Source organism: Pomacea canaliculata, unplaced genomic scaffold (genome assembly GCF_003073045.1).
Source record: "Pomacea canaliculata isolate SZHN2017 unplaced genomic scaffold, ASM307304v1 utg7802_pilon, whole genome shotgun sequence".
Lineage (NCBI taxonomy): Eukaryota > Metazoa > Mollusca > Gastropoda > Architaenioglossa > Ampullariidae > Pomacea > Pomacea canaliculata.
The window spans coordinates 28,619-46,408 of record NW_020229212.1 but is presented as its reverse complement, the minus strand read 5'-3'; the positions used below and the strand labels follow the sequence as shown (position 1 = coordinate 46,408).

General features: G+C 45.5%; 1 protein-coding gene across 1 annotated transcript; it reads left to right on the top strand.

The window, feature by feature from the left end:
* Positions 1–16,361: 16,361 nt before the first annotated feature.
* On the top strand, positions 16,362–17,357 carry LOC112556042 (general transcription factor II-I repeat domain-containing protein 2B-like). The gene has a single exon (XM_025224656.1). The coding sequence runs from the start codon at positions 16,362–16,364 to the stop codon at positions 17,355–17,357; it is 996 nt and encodes a 331-aa protein (XP_025080441.1).
* Positions 17,358–17,790: the final 433 nt, after the last annotated feature.

Here is a 17,790-nt window from a genome sequence, read left to right as displayed (position 1 = left end):
GATCTCTCGCGAGAGCCACGAGACCTATTCACGAGAGCTTGGCGAGATTTTCGGCGCGCCAAGTGTCGACCGATCTGGAAAAAGTTTTGGGTGGGATCTGTCGAGACCTCACAGACCCTGAGCGATAGTAATCAAGGCAAAATTCGCGAAATTCGAAAAAAAATTCTTTCGTGATCTACGCGAGAAGCCAGCAGAACTCTCGCGCGAATAGTGCGCGAAAATTTCTCGCACGATCTAAATGTCGCAAAAGTATTTCTGGCGGCGGAGATCTGTCGAGACCAACACGAGCCTCCCTAATCATTGGCGATTATTACGCAAACTATCCAGCCGCGAACATTTCGACAAAAAGAAAACTTTGCTTCGAAGAAGTTCGACAGATACTCTAGCTGAGATGAGAGAAAGGGCCAGAACGAGAATGTCTCAGGAATCGCGCAGACTATGGTCGAGTAATTTCTTAGAGAGCGCCAATGTCGATCTGGATCGATCTGGAACAATTTCGTGGGCGAGATCTGAGATCAGACACACGAAACCATGCCACATACATACCGACAACTAAATCGTAAGACCACAAGCAGATCCTATCTAAGAGAAAAACATGATACTTCCGGCGAATCTTCGAACAAGAATCAATTTATAACCGATGAATCTCGACGAGGTGCCACAGAGAACCTATCGCAGAGATTCTCGCGAAAATTTCAGCACGAACGATCCTCGCAAAATTCCTTGGGCGGGATCTGTCAGACCCAACACTTAAAGTGAGCACGGACTGAGCTCTGCGATCATAAATCGCAAATACTTAATCGCAGAAGGCGAAACATGTCGAAAAATACAAACTTTCGAAGAATAACTCGGCGAGAGTAACATATGGCACGGACTCATGGTCACGCGAGAAGCTTCGGCGAGATTCTCGGCGCCTAATATGTCGCACCTGTCTCACAGAAAACTCCCGGACGAATCTGTCGCAGACCCCACGCATGACCTAGCGCGAATCTGATCAGACGCACAATTCTCGGCACCCACAGCGAATTTTCAGAATACAAGAAAATTCGAGATACATCGCGGAGAGCACGAGCACTAGAAGGTCAATTAAATCAGACGAGGATTGCTCGCGAAAATTTTCGCAGAACGCGTCATTCGAACCATTTTGGGCACCGGGATCTTGATTAACAGGAAGTACCTGTTAGTACTCCACCCGAGACCCTCGCTGAATCATCGACAAAATTTCCGGCGAAATTCCAAATCGAAATACAGAATTCGAGATCGATCAGTCGCGATGAAGCCAACTGATCTTCGCGACGCTTTGGCGATGCATTCTCGATCCGAAGCGCAATTCGACACGATCTCAAATTTTTGGGCGGGATTCTGTCGAGACCCACGAGTATTGGTACCAAGACGTCGCGATCATAGATCGCAAACATTCCGCGAAATTTCGAAATGACATTCAGTGAATCTTCCACAGAGCCAGAGACTTCTGCGTGAGATTTCGCCGAAATTTCGATCTCGAAAAATTTTGGCGGGATCTGTCGGACCCACGAGACCTCGCGAATCTAGCCGCAAATTTCCGCGAAATTTCGAAAACAAAAATTCGAGATCTCGCGAGAGCCACGAGACTTAAGGGGGTTAGGTTATTTCCGAGACTGGCGAGATACTTCGCGCCAATTGTCGACCGATCTCGAAAATTTTGGGCGGATCTGTCGAACCCACGAGACCTCGCGATCTATCGCAAAATTTCCGCGAAATTTCGAAAAAAAATTTCGTGATCTCGCGGTAGCCACGAGACTTCGCGAGACTTGGCGAGATTTCGCGCCAATGTCGACCGATCTCGAAAATTTTGGGCGGGATCTGTCGAGACCCACGAGACCTCGCGATCTATCGCAAATTTCCGCGAAATTTCCAAAAAAAATTTCGTGATCTCGCGGTAGCCACGAGACTTTGCGAGATTTCGCGCCAATGTCGACCGATCTCGAAAATTTTGGCGGGATCTGTCGAGACCCACGAGACCTCGCGATCTATCGAAAATTTCCGCGAAATTTCGAAAAATTTCGTGATCTCGCGAGAGCCACGAGACTTCGCGAGATTTCGCGAAAATTTTCGCACGATCTCGAAAATTTTGGGCGCGATCTCTCGAGACCCACGAGACCTCGCGATCTATCGCAAAATTTCCGCGAAATTTCCAAAAAAAATTTCGTGATCTCGCGGGAGCCACGAGACTTCGCAAGACTTGGCGAGATTTCGCGCCAATGTCGACCGATCTCGAAAATTTTGGGCGGGATCTGTCGAGACCCACGAGACCTCGCGATCTATCGCAAAATTTCCGCGAAATTTCGAAAAAAAATTTCGTGATCTCGCGAGAGCCACGAGACTTCGCGAGATTTCGCGAAAATTTTCGCACGATCTCGAAAATTTTGGGCGCGATCTGTCGAGACCCACGAGACCTCGCGATCTATCGCAAAATTTCCGCGAAATTTCGAAAAAAAATTTCGAGATCTCGCGAGAGCCACGAGACTTCGCGAGACTTGGCGAGATTTTCGCGCCAATGTCCGACCGATCTCGAAAATTTTGGGCGGATCTGTCGAGAACCCACGAGACCTCGCGATCTATCGCAAAATTTCGCGAAATTTCGAAAAAAAATTTCGTGATCTCGCGAGAGCCCGAGACTTCGCGAGATTTCGCGAAAATTTTCGCACGATCTCGAAAATTTTGGGCGGGATCTGTCGAGACCCACGAGACCTCGCGATCTATCGCAAAAATTTCCGCGAAAATTTCCAAAAAAAAATTTCGAGATCTCGCGAGAGCCACGAGACTTCGCGAGACCTTGGCGAGATTTCGCGCCAATGTCGACCGATCTCGAAAAATTTGGCGGGATCTGTCGAGACCCACGAGACCTCGCGATCTATCGCAAAAGTTCCGCGAAATTTCGAAAAAAAATTTCGTGATCTCGCGAGAGCCACGAGACTTCGCGAGATTTCGCGAAAATTTTCGCACGATCTCGAAAATTTTGGGCGGGATCTGTCGAGACCCACGAGACCTCGCGATCTATCGCAAAATTTCCGCGAAATTTCGAAAAAAAAATTTCGAGATCTCGCGAGAGCCACGAGACTTGCGCGAACGCGAGATTTTCGCGAAAATTTTCGCACGATCTCGAAAATTTTGGGCGGGATCTGTCGAGACCCACGAGACCTCGCGATCTATCGCAAAATTTCCGCGAAATTTCGAAAAAAAAATTTCAAGATCTCGCGAGAGCACGAGACTTCGCGGACTTGGCGAGATTTCGCGCCAATTCGCCGATCTCGAAAATTGTTGGGCGGGGATCTGTCGAGACCCACGAGACCTCGCGATCTATCGCAAAATTTCCGCGAAATTTCAAAAAAAATTTCAGATCTCGCGAGAGCCATGAGACTTCGCGAGACTTGGCGAGATTTCGCGCCAATGTCGACGATCTCGAAAATTTTGGGCGGGATCTGTCGAGACCCACGAGACCTCGCGATCTATCGCAAAATTTCCGCGAAATTTCCAAAAAAAATTTTCGAAGATCTCGCGCGAGAGCCAGAGACTTCGACTTCACGAGACTTGGCGAGATTTCGCGCCAATGTCGACCGATCTCGAAAATTTTGGGCGGGATCTGTCGAGACCCACGAGACCTCGCGATCTATCGCAAAATTTCCGCGAAATTTCGAAAAAAAATTTCGTGATCTCGCGAGAGCCACGAGACTTCGCGAGATTTCGCGAAAATTTTCGCACGATCTCGAAAATTTTGGGCGGGATCTGTCGAGACCCACGAGACCTCGCGATCTATCGCAAAATTTCCGCGAAATTTCGAAAAAAAATTTCGTGATCTCGCGAGAGCCACGAGACTTCGCGAGACTTGGCGAGATTTCCGCCCAATGTCGACCGATCTCGAAAATTTTGGGCGGGATCTGTCGAGACCCACGAGACCTCGCGATCTATCGCAAATATTCCGCGAAATTTCGAAAAAAAATTTCGTGATCTCGCGAGAGCCACGAGACTTCGCGAGATTTCGCGAAAATTTTCGCACGATCTCGAAAATTTTGGGCGGGATCTGTCGAGACCCACGAGACCTCGCGATCTATCGCAAAATTTCCGCGAAATTTCGAAAAAAAATTTCGAGATCTCGCGAGAGCCACGAGACTTCGCGAGACTTGGCGAGATTTCGCGCCAATGTCGACCGATCTCGAAAATTTTGGGGAAGAAATGATTAAAAATGAAAAAAAATGATGAAAAAGGGAATAAAAAAATAATGAAAAATAGGGGTGAATGATGAAAGAGGAGGAAAAATGGTGGAAGATATGATAAACGGAATAAAAAATGATGAAAATGGGGAAAAATGGTGGATTTCCATGTGGACTGGTAATGTGACCTAGTAGAAAAGCCTTCCGGCACGATAGAGTTAAAAATGGAAGAAAAAAATGAAGAAAATGGGGGAAAAATGATGAAAAAGGGAATTAAAAAAATGATGTAAAATAGGGGTGAATAATGAAAGAGGAGGAAAAATGGAAGATATGATGATAAACGGAATAAAAAATGATGAAAATGGGGAAAAATTGTGGAAAAAATGATTAAAAATGGAAGAAAAAAATGAAGAAAATGGGGAGAAAATGATGAAAATGAATAAAAAATGATGAAATGGGAAAAAAATGATGAAAAATAGAGGAGAATGATGAAAAAGGAAGGAAAATGTTGGCAAAAATTATTCAAAAATGAAAGAAAAAAGGATGGAAACAAGAAAAAAGATGAAAAAGGAGAAAAAATGGTGGAAAAAATGATGAAAATGGAATAAAAAAATGATCAAAATGGAAAAATATGATGAAAAGTAGGGGAGAATGATGAAAAAAGGAGGAAAAATGTTGGAAAAAATAATCCAAATTCCGAAATTCTCAAATTGTCATATTCTTAAATCGTCAAATTCTTAAATTCTTAAATTCTTAAATTCTCAAATTCTCAAATTCTCAAATTCTAAAATTGTCAAATTCCCAAATTCTCATATTCTTAAATTCTCAAATTCCCATATTCCCATATTCTCAAATTCTTTAATTCTTAAATTGTCAAATTCCCACATTCTCAAATTCTTTAATTCTTAAATTCTTAAATTGTCAAATTCCCAAATTCTCTAATTCCCAAATTCTTAAATTCTTAAATTGTTGAATTCCCAAGTTCCCATATTCTCATATTCTTAAATTGTCAAATTCTTAAATTCTCAAATTCCCAAATTGTCATATTCTTAAATTGTCAAATTCTTAAATTCTTAAATTCTTAAATTCTTAAATTCTCAAATTCTTAAATTCTCAAATTCCAAAATTCCCATACTTCCTTTTTTGCCTTCTTCCCTGTTCTACTTATTTTTTCGCCTTGTTCCCTGTTCTTAAACTTCCTTTTTCGCCTTCTGTTTTCTTCTACTTCCTAGTTCGACTTCTTCCCTGTTCTTCTACTTCCTTTTTTGCCTTCTTCCCTTTTCTTCTACTTCCTTTTTCGCATCTTCCCTGTTTCTTTACTTCCTTTTTCTCATTCTTCCCCTTTCTTCTTCTTTCTACTTCGCCTTCTTCCCTGTTTTACTACTTCCTTTTTCGCCTTCTTCCCTTTTCTTCAACTTCCTTTTTTGCCTTCTTCCCTTTTCTTCTACTTCCTTTTCCGCCATTTTCTGTTTTCTTCAACTTCCTTTTTCGCCTTCTTCCCTTTTCTTCTACTTCCCATTTTCGCCATCTTCCCTTTTCTTCGAAAAATGGAAGGAAAAAACGATGGAAATGGGGAAAAAAATGATTAAAAATTGGGGAAGAAATGATTAAAAATGGGGAACAAATGATGAAAAAGGGAATAAAAAATGATGTGCTGTGCTCCAGCTGTGCTCATGCTATGCTCAGCCTCTGCTATGTTGGTGCTAAGCTTATGCTCAGGCTATGCTTAGGCTGTGCTATGGTGATGCTCAGGCAGTGCTCGGGATATGCTCAGGCTGTGCAATGGTGATGCTCAGGCTGTGCTAACAAGATGCTCAGGCTATGCTTAGGCTGTGCTATGGTGAAATCAGGCTATACTTAGACTGTGCTATGGTGATGCTCAGACTATGCTCAGGGTATGCTGAGGCTGTGCTATGGTGATGCTCAGGCTATGCTCAGGCTGTGCTATGGTGAAGCTCAGGCTTTGCTCAGGCTTTGCTATGGTGATGCTCAGGCTATGCTCAGGCTGTGCTATGGTGATGCTCAGGCTATGCTCAGGCTGTGCTATGGTGATGCTCAGGCTATGCTCAGGCCGTGCTAAGGCTATGCTCAAGCTGTGCTATGATGATGCTCAGGCTATGCTTAGGCTGTGCTATGGTGATGCTCAGGCTATATTTAGGCTATGTGCAGGCTATGCTCAGGCTATGCTTAGGTTGTGCTCAGGCTATGCTCAGGCTGTGCTATGATGATGCTCAGGCTATGCTCAGGCTGTGCTATGGTGAACCACCTTAGCATAGCAAGAGCACCACCATAGCATAGCCTGAGCACAGCCTGTGCACCACCATAGCATAGCCTGTTAATAGCCTGAGCATAAGCTGAGCACCATCATAGCATAGGCTGAGCATAGTCTGAGCATAAGCTGCGCACCGACATAGCATAGGCTGAGCATAGCCTGAGCACAGCTGGAGCACAGCCAGAGCATTTCCTGAGCACTAACATAGCATAGCCTGAGTATAGTCTGAGCACAGCTGGAGCACAGCCTCAGCAGAGCCTGAGCATAGCCTGAGCACAGCCTGAGCATAGCCTGAACATAGCCAGAGCACAGCCTGAGCACACCCACAGCATAGCCTGAGCATAGCCTGAGCATAAGCTTAGCGCCAACATAGCAGAGGCTGAGCATAGCATGAGCACAGCTGGAGCATAGCATGAGCATAGCTTGAGTATAAGCTGAGCACCAACATAGCATAGACTGAGCATAGCCTGGGCATAAGCTGAGCACGAACATAGCATAGGCTGAGCATAGCCTGAGCATAAGCTGAGCACCAACATAGCATAGGCTGAGCATAGCCTGAGCACAGCTGGAGCACAGCCTCAGCATAGCCTGAGCAACAACATAGCATAGCCTGAGCATAGTCTGAGCACAGCTGGAGCACAGCCTCAGCAGATCCTGAGCACAGCCTGAGCACATCCTGAGCACACCAATAGCATAACCTTAAGCACAAACATAGCATAGGCTGAGCATAGCCTGAGACCGATCTCGAAAATTTTGGGCGAGATCTCTCGAGACCCACGAGACCTCGCGATATATCGCAAAATTTCCGACAAATCTCGAAAAAAAATTTCGTGATCTCGCTAGAGCCAGGAGACTTCGCGAGATTTCGTAAACTTTTCCCACGATCTCGAAAATTTTGGGCGAGATCTCTCGAAATTTTCTCTCGCACAGCCTGAGCACCACCATAGCATAGCCTGAGCATAGCGTGAGCATAGCCTGAGCAACACCATAGCATATCCTGAGCATAGCCTGAGCATAAGTTCAGCAACAACATAGCATAGGCTGAGCATAGCCTGAGCACAGCTGGAGCACAGCGTCAGCACAGCTTGAGCATTGCCTGAGCACAGACTGGGAACCACCTTAGCATAGGAAGAGCACCACCATAGCATAGACTGAGCACCACCATAGCATAGCCTGAGCATAGCCTGAGCACCACCATAGCATCTCCTGAGAATAGCCTTAGCATAAGCTGAGTACCAACATAGCATAGGCTGAGCATAGCCTGAGCATAAGCTGAACACCAACAGAGAATAGGCTGAGCATAGCCTGAGCACAGCCTGAGCATAGCCTGAGCACCAACATAGCATAGCTTGAGCATAGTCTGAGCACAGCTGGAGCACAACCTGAGCATAGCTGGAGCACAGCCTGAGCATAGCCTGAGCATAATCTAAGCACAGCTGGAGCACAGCCTCAGCAAAGCCTCAGCACAGCCTGAGCACCACCATAGCATAGCCTGAGCATAAGCTGAGCACCCACATAGCACAGCCTGAGCATAGTCTGAGCACAGCTGGAGAACTGCCTCAGCAGAGCCTGAGTATAGGCTGAGCACACGACCATAGCATAGCCTGAGCATAAGCTGAGCACCTACATAGCATAGGCTGATCATAGCCTGAGCATAAGCTGAGCACCAACATAGCACAGCCTGAGCATAGTCTGAGCACAGCTGGAGAACTGCCTCATCAGAGCCTGAGTATAGGCTGAGCACACGACCATAGCATAGCCTGAGCATAAGCTGAGCACCTACATAGCATAGGCTGAGCATAGCCTGAGCACAGCTGGAGCACAGCCTGAGCATAGCCTGAGCACCAACATAGCATAGCCCAAGCATAGCCTGAGCATAAGCTGAGCACCAACATAGCATAGGCTGAGCATAGTCTGAGAACAGCAGGAGCACAGCCTCAGTAGAGCCTGAGAATTGCCTGCGCACAGCCTGAGCAACACCATAGCATAGCCTGAGCATAGCCTGAGCACAAGCTGAGCACCAACATAGCATAGGACGAGCATAGCCTGAGCATAAATTCCCGAGAAATCTCGAAAAAAAAATTCATGATCTCGCGAGAGTTACGAGACTTCGCGAGACTTGGCGAGATTTCGCAAAAATTTTCGCACGATCTCGAAAATTTTGGGCGAGATCTCTCGAGACCCACGAGACCTCGCGATATATCGCAAAATTTCCGACAAATCTCGAAAAAAAAATTGGTGATCTCGCGTGAGCCACGAGACTTCGCGAGACTTGGCGAGATTTCTCCAATGTCGACCGATCTCGAAAATTTTGGGCGAGATCTCTCGAGACCCACGAGATCTTGCGATATTTCGCAAAATTTCCGACAAATCTCGAAAAAAAAATTCGTGATCTCGCGACAGCCACGAGACTTCGCGAGACTTGGCGAGATTTCGCAAAAATTTTCGCACGATTTCGAAAATGTTTGGCATGAAATTTCGAGACCTACGAGACCTCTGCGAAATCTCGAAAAAAAATTTCGTAATCTCGCTAGAGCCACGAGACTTCGCGAGACTCTGCGAGATTTCGTAAACTTTTCCCACGATCTTGAAAATTTTGTGCGAGATCTCTCGACATTTTCTCAGTCTGAGCACCACCATAGCATATCCTGAGCATAGCCTGAGCATAAGTTCATCAACAACATAGCATAGGCTGAGCATAGCCTGAGCACAGCCTCAGCACAGCCTGAGCATTGCCTGAGCACAGACTGGGAACCACCTTAGCATAGCAAGAGCACCACCATAGCATAGCCTGAGCATAGACTGAACACCACCATAGCATCTCTGACCACAGAATGAGCACCACCATAGCATAGCCTGAGAATAGCCTTTGCATAAGCTGAGCACCAACATAGCACAGCCTGAGCATAGCCTGAGCACCAACATAGCATAGCCTGAGCATAGTCTGAGCACAGCTGGAGCACAACCTGAGCATAGCCTGAGCATAGTCTAAGCACAGCTGGATAAATAAACCCAAGAAAATGTTTATTAATCCATCGGAAGTTTGAACTGAGACGTTTAGTCCTGCTGGGAAGTTTGAGTACGTTACACCGCTGCCTAAAGTAATTTCTTTTGATGTGTCTCCAGTTTAAGTAGGAATCGCTCATCTTTGCTTAATTTTCAGATGCTGGTCAATGAATATTACAATTTTAAATTCTGTGTACTTGTACCTTGACAACTTTCGAAGAAGCCTGAAGATCTTTCCCGAAGAACAATGAAGATCAGATCGAGTGTAACTCCAATTTCGCTGTATTTTATATTTAAATAAGGCGGTGACTATAACACATTCGAATAAGGGTTGCGCGAGTGATCGTTCTTGATAATATATTAACACGTGTATATACTTTATATTTTTTTAAACTGTGATAACTGTTAAGTATAAAATATATTTATATGTTATTTGACAATCTACAAAATAATTACAAATAAGCTCTTTTTAAAACGTGTCTTGACTCTTGATAGTAAAAAATCAGTCGATGTCGGCAAGCTTGGGTCAATCTTGGTGACCGGGGTTCTTGGCCGATTACTATTCCGCCAAGCTTTTTCCAAATTCCCGCTCACAGCCGAATGAGCGATAGCGTGATCGCGCGCACCGTGATCCTTGGCGCTTGCTTGGTGGATGCTTGGTACTGGGCTAACCAATGTTACAAGATTTTCCCAAGCGTGGCCCAAGCTTGGCCGAATCTTGCGTGTTTGCTGGGTAAGTCCTACCCAAAGTGTTCTTTAGAATGCTTTCTAAATATCCCAATAAATAGCCTGCTGGGGTGCCTGTACAATAAAGTACCATCTTAATTGACCTTTGAAGTGCAAAGGTACCTGTTTAACCAGACCTGGGCAAAGGCCGGACCGCGGGCCGGATCCTGCCCGCCTCCTGTCTCTGACCGGCCCGCGCGCTGGCCCGCCTGCTACAATGACAATGACAATTCTTTATTTACGAGGGGTAAAGTAAGCAACTGAGCGCTTTTTTCCACTTAGCCCTCGCCCTTTTCAGGGAAGGAAATTAACTATATATAAATGAATTAATTAAGCATTAAGTATAAAAGATAATAAGCATAGAGAAGGGTGGATATGTACAAGGTGATGGTTAAAGAAGAGATTAGCATATATTCACAAGGTCACCTGGAATTGGTAGGAATCTAGAGGGCTTATCTATATATCTTGAACGTATTGAGATAGATGGCGTCGAAAGCAGGTCAGGGAGTGCAATTGTTTGAGATGGAGAGGGAGGCTGTTCCATAGCGCACTCCCTGAGAACTGCAGACTTGATTTGAAGAGGTCTAGTCTAGGAATGGGAATATTCAGTTTTGGGAAGGTTCTAGAGTTATTGGAGGAAAATAGGAGAGAGAGTCTGGGCGATAATTTACCCGTCAGTATTTTATAGATGAAAATGCATTTGTTAAATTTGAGTCTGTTTTTAAGAGGAAGGACGCCTAGTGAGGTGAAGTCACGTGGGTCTAATTTCGGTTTTAGCAGGACGGCTTTGATTGCTCGCCTCTGAACACTAGCTAGAGGTTTCATGGAGGATCCACTAGCGGAGTCCCAGAGGGTAGAGGCATAGTCAATGACTGACTGGATGTGGGTGATATAGTAAAGTTTTCTTGTGTGAGTGTCAAGGAAATGTTTGATTCTGGACAGCTGGTAGACTTTCTTGGAGATGTTTTTACTTGTGGTGGAAATATGTTGGGACCACGATAAGTTGTTGTCAATGGTAACACCCATGAGTTTGTGGACCTGTACTTCAGTTATTGACTGAGCGCCGATTTGTATAGTAGGAAATGGGGTGGCTAGGTTTTGTCTTTTCTGTCTGGTTGTAAGAAGCATGACTTCAGTTTTCAGGGGGTTGAGGGACATGAGGTTGGATTCAGTCCAAGCCTGGAGCTCGTCAGCGCTCAGCTGTAGGATGGAAGCGAGTGGCTCAATCTTTTGGTGGTGTGCGTGTATTGTGGTGTCGTCTGCAAACATTTCACATGATTGGGATATATGGAGAGGAAGATCGTTTATGTATATGGAGAAAAGCAGGGGTCCTAGTACTGACCCTTGAGGGACACCGAATTTAATTGCAAGGGGATCAGACAGTTGGTTGTTTACAGCTACTCTCTGAGTTCGATTGTCGAGAAAGGAGATAAGGAGTTCGGTGCTACTGGTATTTAGTTTATATAGAGTTAGTTTTCTGATAAGCAGATTGTGATCTATGACATCAAAGGCTTTGGCAAAGTCAACAAATAAGGCGGCAGAGAAAAGATTATCATTAATATTATTTAGCCATTGTTCCACCATAGATGTAAGAGCGGTGTGGCAAGAGTGACGGGGCCTAAAGCCGGATTGGTTTGTATGGAGGAGTTCATACCTTAGAAGGTGCTCTTGTAGGTGCTTGTGGATGTGTTTTTCTAAGGGTTTTGAGAGAGGTGATAGAATTGAGATTGGACGATAATTTGTAGGGTCGCTTGGATCGCCTGATTTGTGAATTGTGATTACTTTTGCTTGTTTAAGGTGCGTTGGAAAGTAAGATTTATCAATACAGAGGTTATATAGATAGGTCAGGCTTTCCGTAATGGCCGGTGCTGAGAGCTTTAGGATTTTGTTGTTGATGCTGTCTGGACCTTTGGTGTTAGTATCTTTAAGTTTGGTAAGTGCTTGATATACATCCAATATAGTCATTGGTGGGATGGAGAGAGCCATATCAATGTGCTTTGAGTTACAGAAGCCTTGTAACTTGTCTAGATTGTTTTCTTGTGACTTGTCATTTAAGACTACCCTAGGAGCAATTCCTGCAAAATGTGCGTTCAGTGTGTTAGGGGCTATTGTAGTTGCGGGACTGGTTTTTCTTGACTTGTTGGTTAGCTGATTGATGGCTTTCCAGATCAGTTTGGTGTTCTGTTTGCATTCTATGAGTTTGCTAAAGTAGTTTTTCATCTTGCTTCGTTTCATAGCGGTGACAAAATTTCTTTGCTTTTTGAATTCCGCTTCCTGGCCCCTCCTTTTAAGTTTGTCTCTTACATTAATTGCGGAGCTCCAGGTCGAACCAAGCAGGTTTGATGTGGTGTTTAACACGTTTGGTCCGCAGTGGTACATGCTTATTGTATATTTGTAGATATTGGTTGTGCCAGTAGGTGATGGCTTCATCTGGGTCTGTGATATCATATATTTTGTTTAGGGGAGAGTTGTATAGATCAGCTAGAAATTTAGTTTCCTCGAAGGTTTTAAAGGAGCGGTAGGTGATTGTTTTGTGTGAATTTCTGGGAACTTTGGTCCCATTTTTGTGCCACGTCAGGCAAACGGGGAAGTGATCACTGCAGCCTGTCATGGGCACAGACTTCGAGTATGTTGTGTTGGTTGCTGACGTAGATATGGTCGATGAGTGTCTGTGAAGTGTTAGTGACCCTTGTTGGGGTGGTAACTAGTTGGGTGAGGTTCGCTAGGCTGATCTTCTCTATCCATTGCTTATTCGGTTTGAGGAGGTCGATGTTGAAGTCCCCTAGCAGCATGTATTCTTTGGATTCAAGGAGCACGGCATCTAGCATGGAGCTGAAGTGGTCTGTCCACTCGGCTCGTTCGCTAGGGTTTCTATAAATGAATCCTATAAGAAGTGGAGCAGTATTTTTGAGTTTTACTTCTAGCCAGATTGACTCTACGTTGTAGTTTTCTAGGTGGTGCAGCCGCTTAGTGTTTAGTGCTGTGCTGATGTAGGTGATTAAACCAGTTTCATGTTTGCGTTCTGGGTGCCGACGTTCCAGTGTGTACCCAGGAATAGCGATGTCGTTAGGGGAGACAAGTTCCGTAACCCGGGCTTCAGACAGGGTAAAGATATGGAAGGGGGTTTCGAAGTTGTATATGAATGTTTCTACCTCAGGTATTTTGTTGAGCGCAGTGTTAATGTTTAGGTGGCCTATTCTAAGCCCATCTTTAGTAGGCCACTCTTTGTGTGGACAATGTGGTGACATTTCCTGGGAATAAGAAGTCTAATTATATGGGGCTATAGAGTACTTGAGTTCCAGGACCTAAGTTGTTAGTAGGGAAAGAATTTGGCAGACAAAAGTAATCTAGTAAATGTTAGTGAGAAGATAAAATAATCAGCAAGTTGTTTCCAGTTCGTTCACGGAGATTAGCAACTGAAGAATTCAATTAGGTATCACAGCAGTCCTTTGTGGCTGATAAACACAGTAATAAGCAAAGGTCTGGAGACCAGACGACGTCTCCAAACAGCAGTTCACACAATGATGCAAGAATTATTTTTCAAATCGACGGAGATGGGGCCATAGCCCCGCTGGATAGTCAACTACAGTAGAAGTTTGGCCAATAAGTCCAGGACTGCCTGGTGTCTCCTGCTGGTAACAGTATCTGGAGATCCTCTGACACCTGGGGGATCATATGGAGGTGTGGTCAGCAGAGTGCCGGATGCGTCATCCTGTCGGTGATTGGTCGGCTGATACCGCTTTGCCACTACCTCTGAATACAGTGGTCGTCTAGTGTCTGGAGGACCGAGGGTAGTCTGTCCTGTCCTCGTTTTGGAGGGCGATTGTGTGGTCGGCTGATACCGCTTTGCCACTACCTCTGAATACAGTGGTCGTCTAGTGTCTGGAGGACCGAGGGTAGTCTGTCCTGTCCTCGTTTTGGAGGGCGATTGTGTGGGTCTTGGGTGGGAGAAAAGAGGTTGTCTGTTGGGGGGGGAGGGGTTGTATAGAGTTTGGTTACGACGAGAGGGCCGGGAAGGGGGTGGAAGCTGCGGTTCGTGAGGAGTGGGATCTGGGTTTTTCCTGCACAGAGGGTTTGATCCGTGGGTGGTGGTGTCATATTTCGACCAGCCAGGGTTTTAGAAAAGTGACGCTTGATGCTCACTGCCAACCCACTGCTTCCTCTGGTGTTGGGATGAATACTGTCTCGCAGCCATCCCGTCTTGAGCTGTCCAGATAGCGTGTAGAAGGTCAGGTCATTGTTTACATAGTGGGACCCTGCCTGTTTTGAAGCAGCCTGCATGTTTTGGTTTGATTGGACGATGCAGGATGTGATGTGGGGGTGACAGTCCTTGTGCGGCAGTACGGAGGACATCATGATCCTGGCTCTGGGGAAGCACCTCTGGCAGTTGGAAATGACACTGTGCCAGGCCTCTTGGCTGACTATGTATCCTGTTTTACAGACATTGATACCTACATGTATGACCAGGGTGGTGATTTGGGTTAGTGTTGGGGTGTCTCGTAGAGCGGCCAACAGTTTGCTGCTGTTTAGGCCGGATAGCGAAAGTACCTGGCAGGGTTCTTTATCAACAGCCATCCTGTCTTGATGAAGGCCAGCGACAACTGAATCCCCCAATATCAGAGTCGCCGTGTTGGGATGCACGCCCAGACGATGGTTTTGTTTGTGGCGGTTTGCTTCGGCGACTTCTACCTTTGAAGATGGTGGTGGGGGGGAGGAGACAGTCACTTGCTGTGTGACCGGGCGCAACTGGCGGTTTGTTGTTGTCTGAGGGACTGGAGTGGGGTGGGTGTCTTGTTTCAGTCGAGGGCTGGAGGGGTAAGGGGGAGGAGGGATAGTATTTCGTGGGGAGGGGAGTGGACGAGCGCGTGGCTTGGGGCTTACGTGGGGCAGGGGAGGAGACGTTTCGCTTGTGTCAGATGATTGGGGGTTGCGAGGTCTGATGGCCGGACTGTCGTGACTGTTTCCTGTCATTCCGCTGTCCGTAGAAGCTGGGCGTCGCGCTGGCATGTGACACACTGCGTCACGGGACTGAATCTGCTCCGTGAGTTGAAGGAGAGATGCGCGCAGGACGGCGATTTCCTCGCGAAGACTTGTTGTGATCGTCTCAAACAACTCCCGCTGAACACAGTTGAGATGGCAGGAGAGTTCGACGTCATGGTTGGTTTGATTTGCGGTGGGGTGGAGGTGGGAGATGTGGGAGTTGATTGTAGGTTGGGTGGCATTGTTATTTGCAGTACCGGTACTGTGGGGGAAAGAGGGGTCGTCCGTAGCGGGTGGAGGGTAAGGCGGTGGAAACTGCGGGCGATCTAGCAGAGCTTGAAGGGTAGGAGAGTGGCTAGGTGTCCCCTTCGGCGCCTTGGGGCGTTGAGCGGGGGCAATATATTTGAGGAGTGACAGGTCATCCTGAGAAGGATGGGTAATCCTTTCAATCGCAATCGCTTTGTACTCAGTGACAGTCTACGACGTTCTAAGAATGTCCTCGTGGTTTTTATTCTTTCGCACGTGGTATCTTGAGAAGAAATGAGCGTCTGACAGGAACAATGAAGATTTAATATATATATAATATGTTACGCATGCGTCCATATAAGGAAATTTCCGACCCTTTGTGTCGTCTAGAAAAGAGCTCGAATCATAGCGTGGGACCTTCTATCGGCCTTGAACCATCTCGGCAGCAACAGATCTTCTTTAGAGGTGTAAAGTATTGGCGGTCCCTCATGGCAAGCACATTAGGCGAGCTTGTATATCAGCCCTATTATTGCTAGCTAAAGCTCATCAGCGAGGACGCTGTTAGAGAGAGTCGGCGGGAATGTAGATGGCCGGTAGTCCGGCGCTTGTTAGGTTTTGGCGGAAGTGCTGATGCATGCGAAAAAAGTGCTGATGCTGATGCATGCGAAAAAAAAGTGCTGATGCATGCGATCTCGAAGGATTGCAAAAAGTAACAGCCTGATAGGTATATAAGGGCAGAGCTGAGACGAAAGGAAAAAGAGAAAAACGGAAGAAGAGGCAGTGCTGACTTCTTGAGCCTCGGACGATACGAAGCAACTGTGACCATTTTACCAGCATTAAAGGGTCACACACCTGCTGACTGTTCCTGCCTTTTTGGTTTGAGGGCTAGACGTCTGTTGTCGTCATCATACAACCCCCCACGAATAACGAAAAACTTTGAGATGATTGAAGAGCTAGCAGCTATGCGATCAATGAAAGGTACCACGACAGGGAGTGATTTGTTCACCGAAGTAAATGCATCCATGGACAAACTGGGACTAAAATGGAACAAATTAGTAAGTGTTACAACCGATGGCTGTCCAAATCTGACAGGGAAAAATGTCGAACTTTTGAAGCGGATGCAAGATAATGTGACTGAAATAAACCCAGAACAGAAATTGATATTTTTGCATTGCATTATTCACCAGGAAGTGCTGTGCAAGTCGGTGCTAAAAATCAGCCATGTTGTTGATGTTGTAACTAAGATAGTTAATTTCATCAGGGCAAGAGCATTGAATCACAGACAATTTGTTGCACTGTTGCAGGAGTATGAAAGTGAACATAGTGACATAGGCTACTATACAGCTGTGAGATGGCTCAGTCTTGAAAAGATGCTTAAAAGAGTATGGGACCTGAGAGCTCAGATTCAGGAGTTTTATGAGATGAAAGGCAAAGACATCCCAGAGTTCTCAGACACGCACTGGATGGCAGATCTGGCCTTTGCTGTTGATGTGACTACACTAATGAACGAACTAAATACCAAGCTGCAAGCCAAAGGCCTCTTTGCACATGAAATGTTTAGCTTGGTGACAGCTTTCATGAGAAAGTTGAATTTTCTTTCTAGCCAATTGAAGGGCAAAATTCTCACTCACATGCCAACACTGAAAGAAGTCACACTATCAGCTGATCACCTTGACAAGTATTCATCCATGTTTGCGGCACTACATGATGGATTTTCCAGAAGATTTGAAGACTTCAAAGCAGTTGAGAGTGAAATGCACATGATTTCTTCTCCCTTTACATGCAGTGTGGATAATGCACCCAGTGATGTCCAGCTTGAACTCATTGATCTGCAGTCTGACAATCTACTGGCGGAGCATTTTAAATCAGCATCACTGCTGGAGTTTTCTTCTTCTCTCAAAGAGGAAAACTTTCCACACATTAGGAGGCATGCTTAGAGGATGTTAGTTCTCTTTGGATCTACCTATGTATGTGAGCAAACATTCTCAGTGATTATGTTCAACAAATCCAGATACAGATCATCTCTCAGTGATGATCATTTGTGCGCATATCCACCTCAGATATTCAACCTGACTTCAATGCACTTGTTCAGGCCCAAGACAGGCTAGATTTCTCTCATTGAATATTTTCATGTTTTTGTAATGTTTCGTTTACTGTTCATTATTAAATGAAAGGCATGCCGGCCGTTGAAAATCTTGCTATTTTGGATCAATATGTGATGTTAGTTTATTAAACACTGTAATAGTTGAGAATTTTCTAAAGTGAATAATCACAAGTTCATTAAAGTTCGTCATTTCATCATTAAATAATAATGTTTCCTCCATATTTTCATTGAATCCTTGAATTTTGTACCTTACTGTTTGTTTATGA

Bases quoted from the DNA above. Each gene is read 5' to 3' on its own strand.
- LOC112556042 (XM_025224656.1), top strand. From the start codon at position 16,362: ATGATTGAAGAGCTAGCAGCTATGCGATCAATGAAAGGTACCACGACA.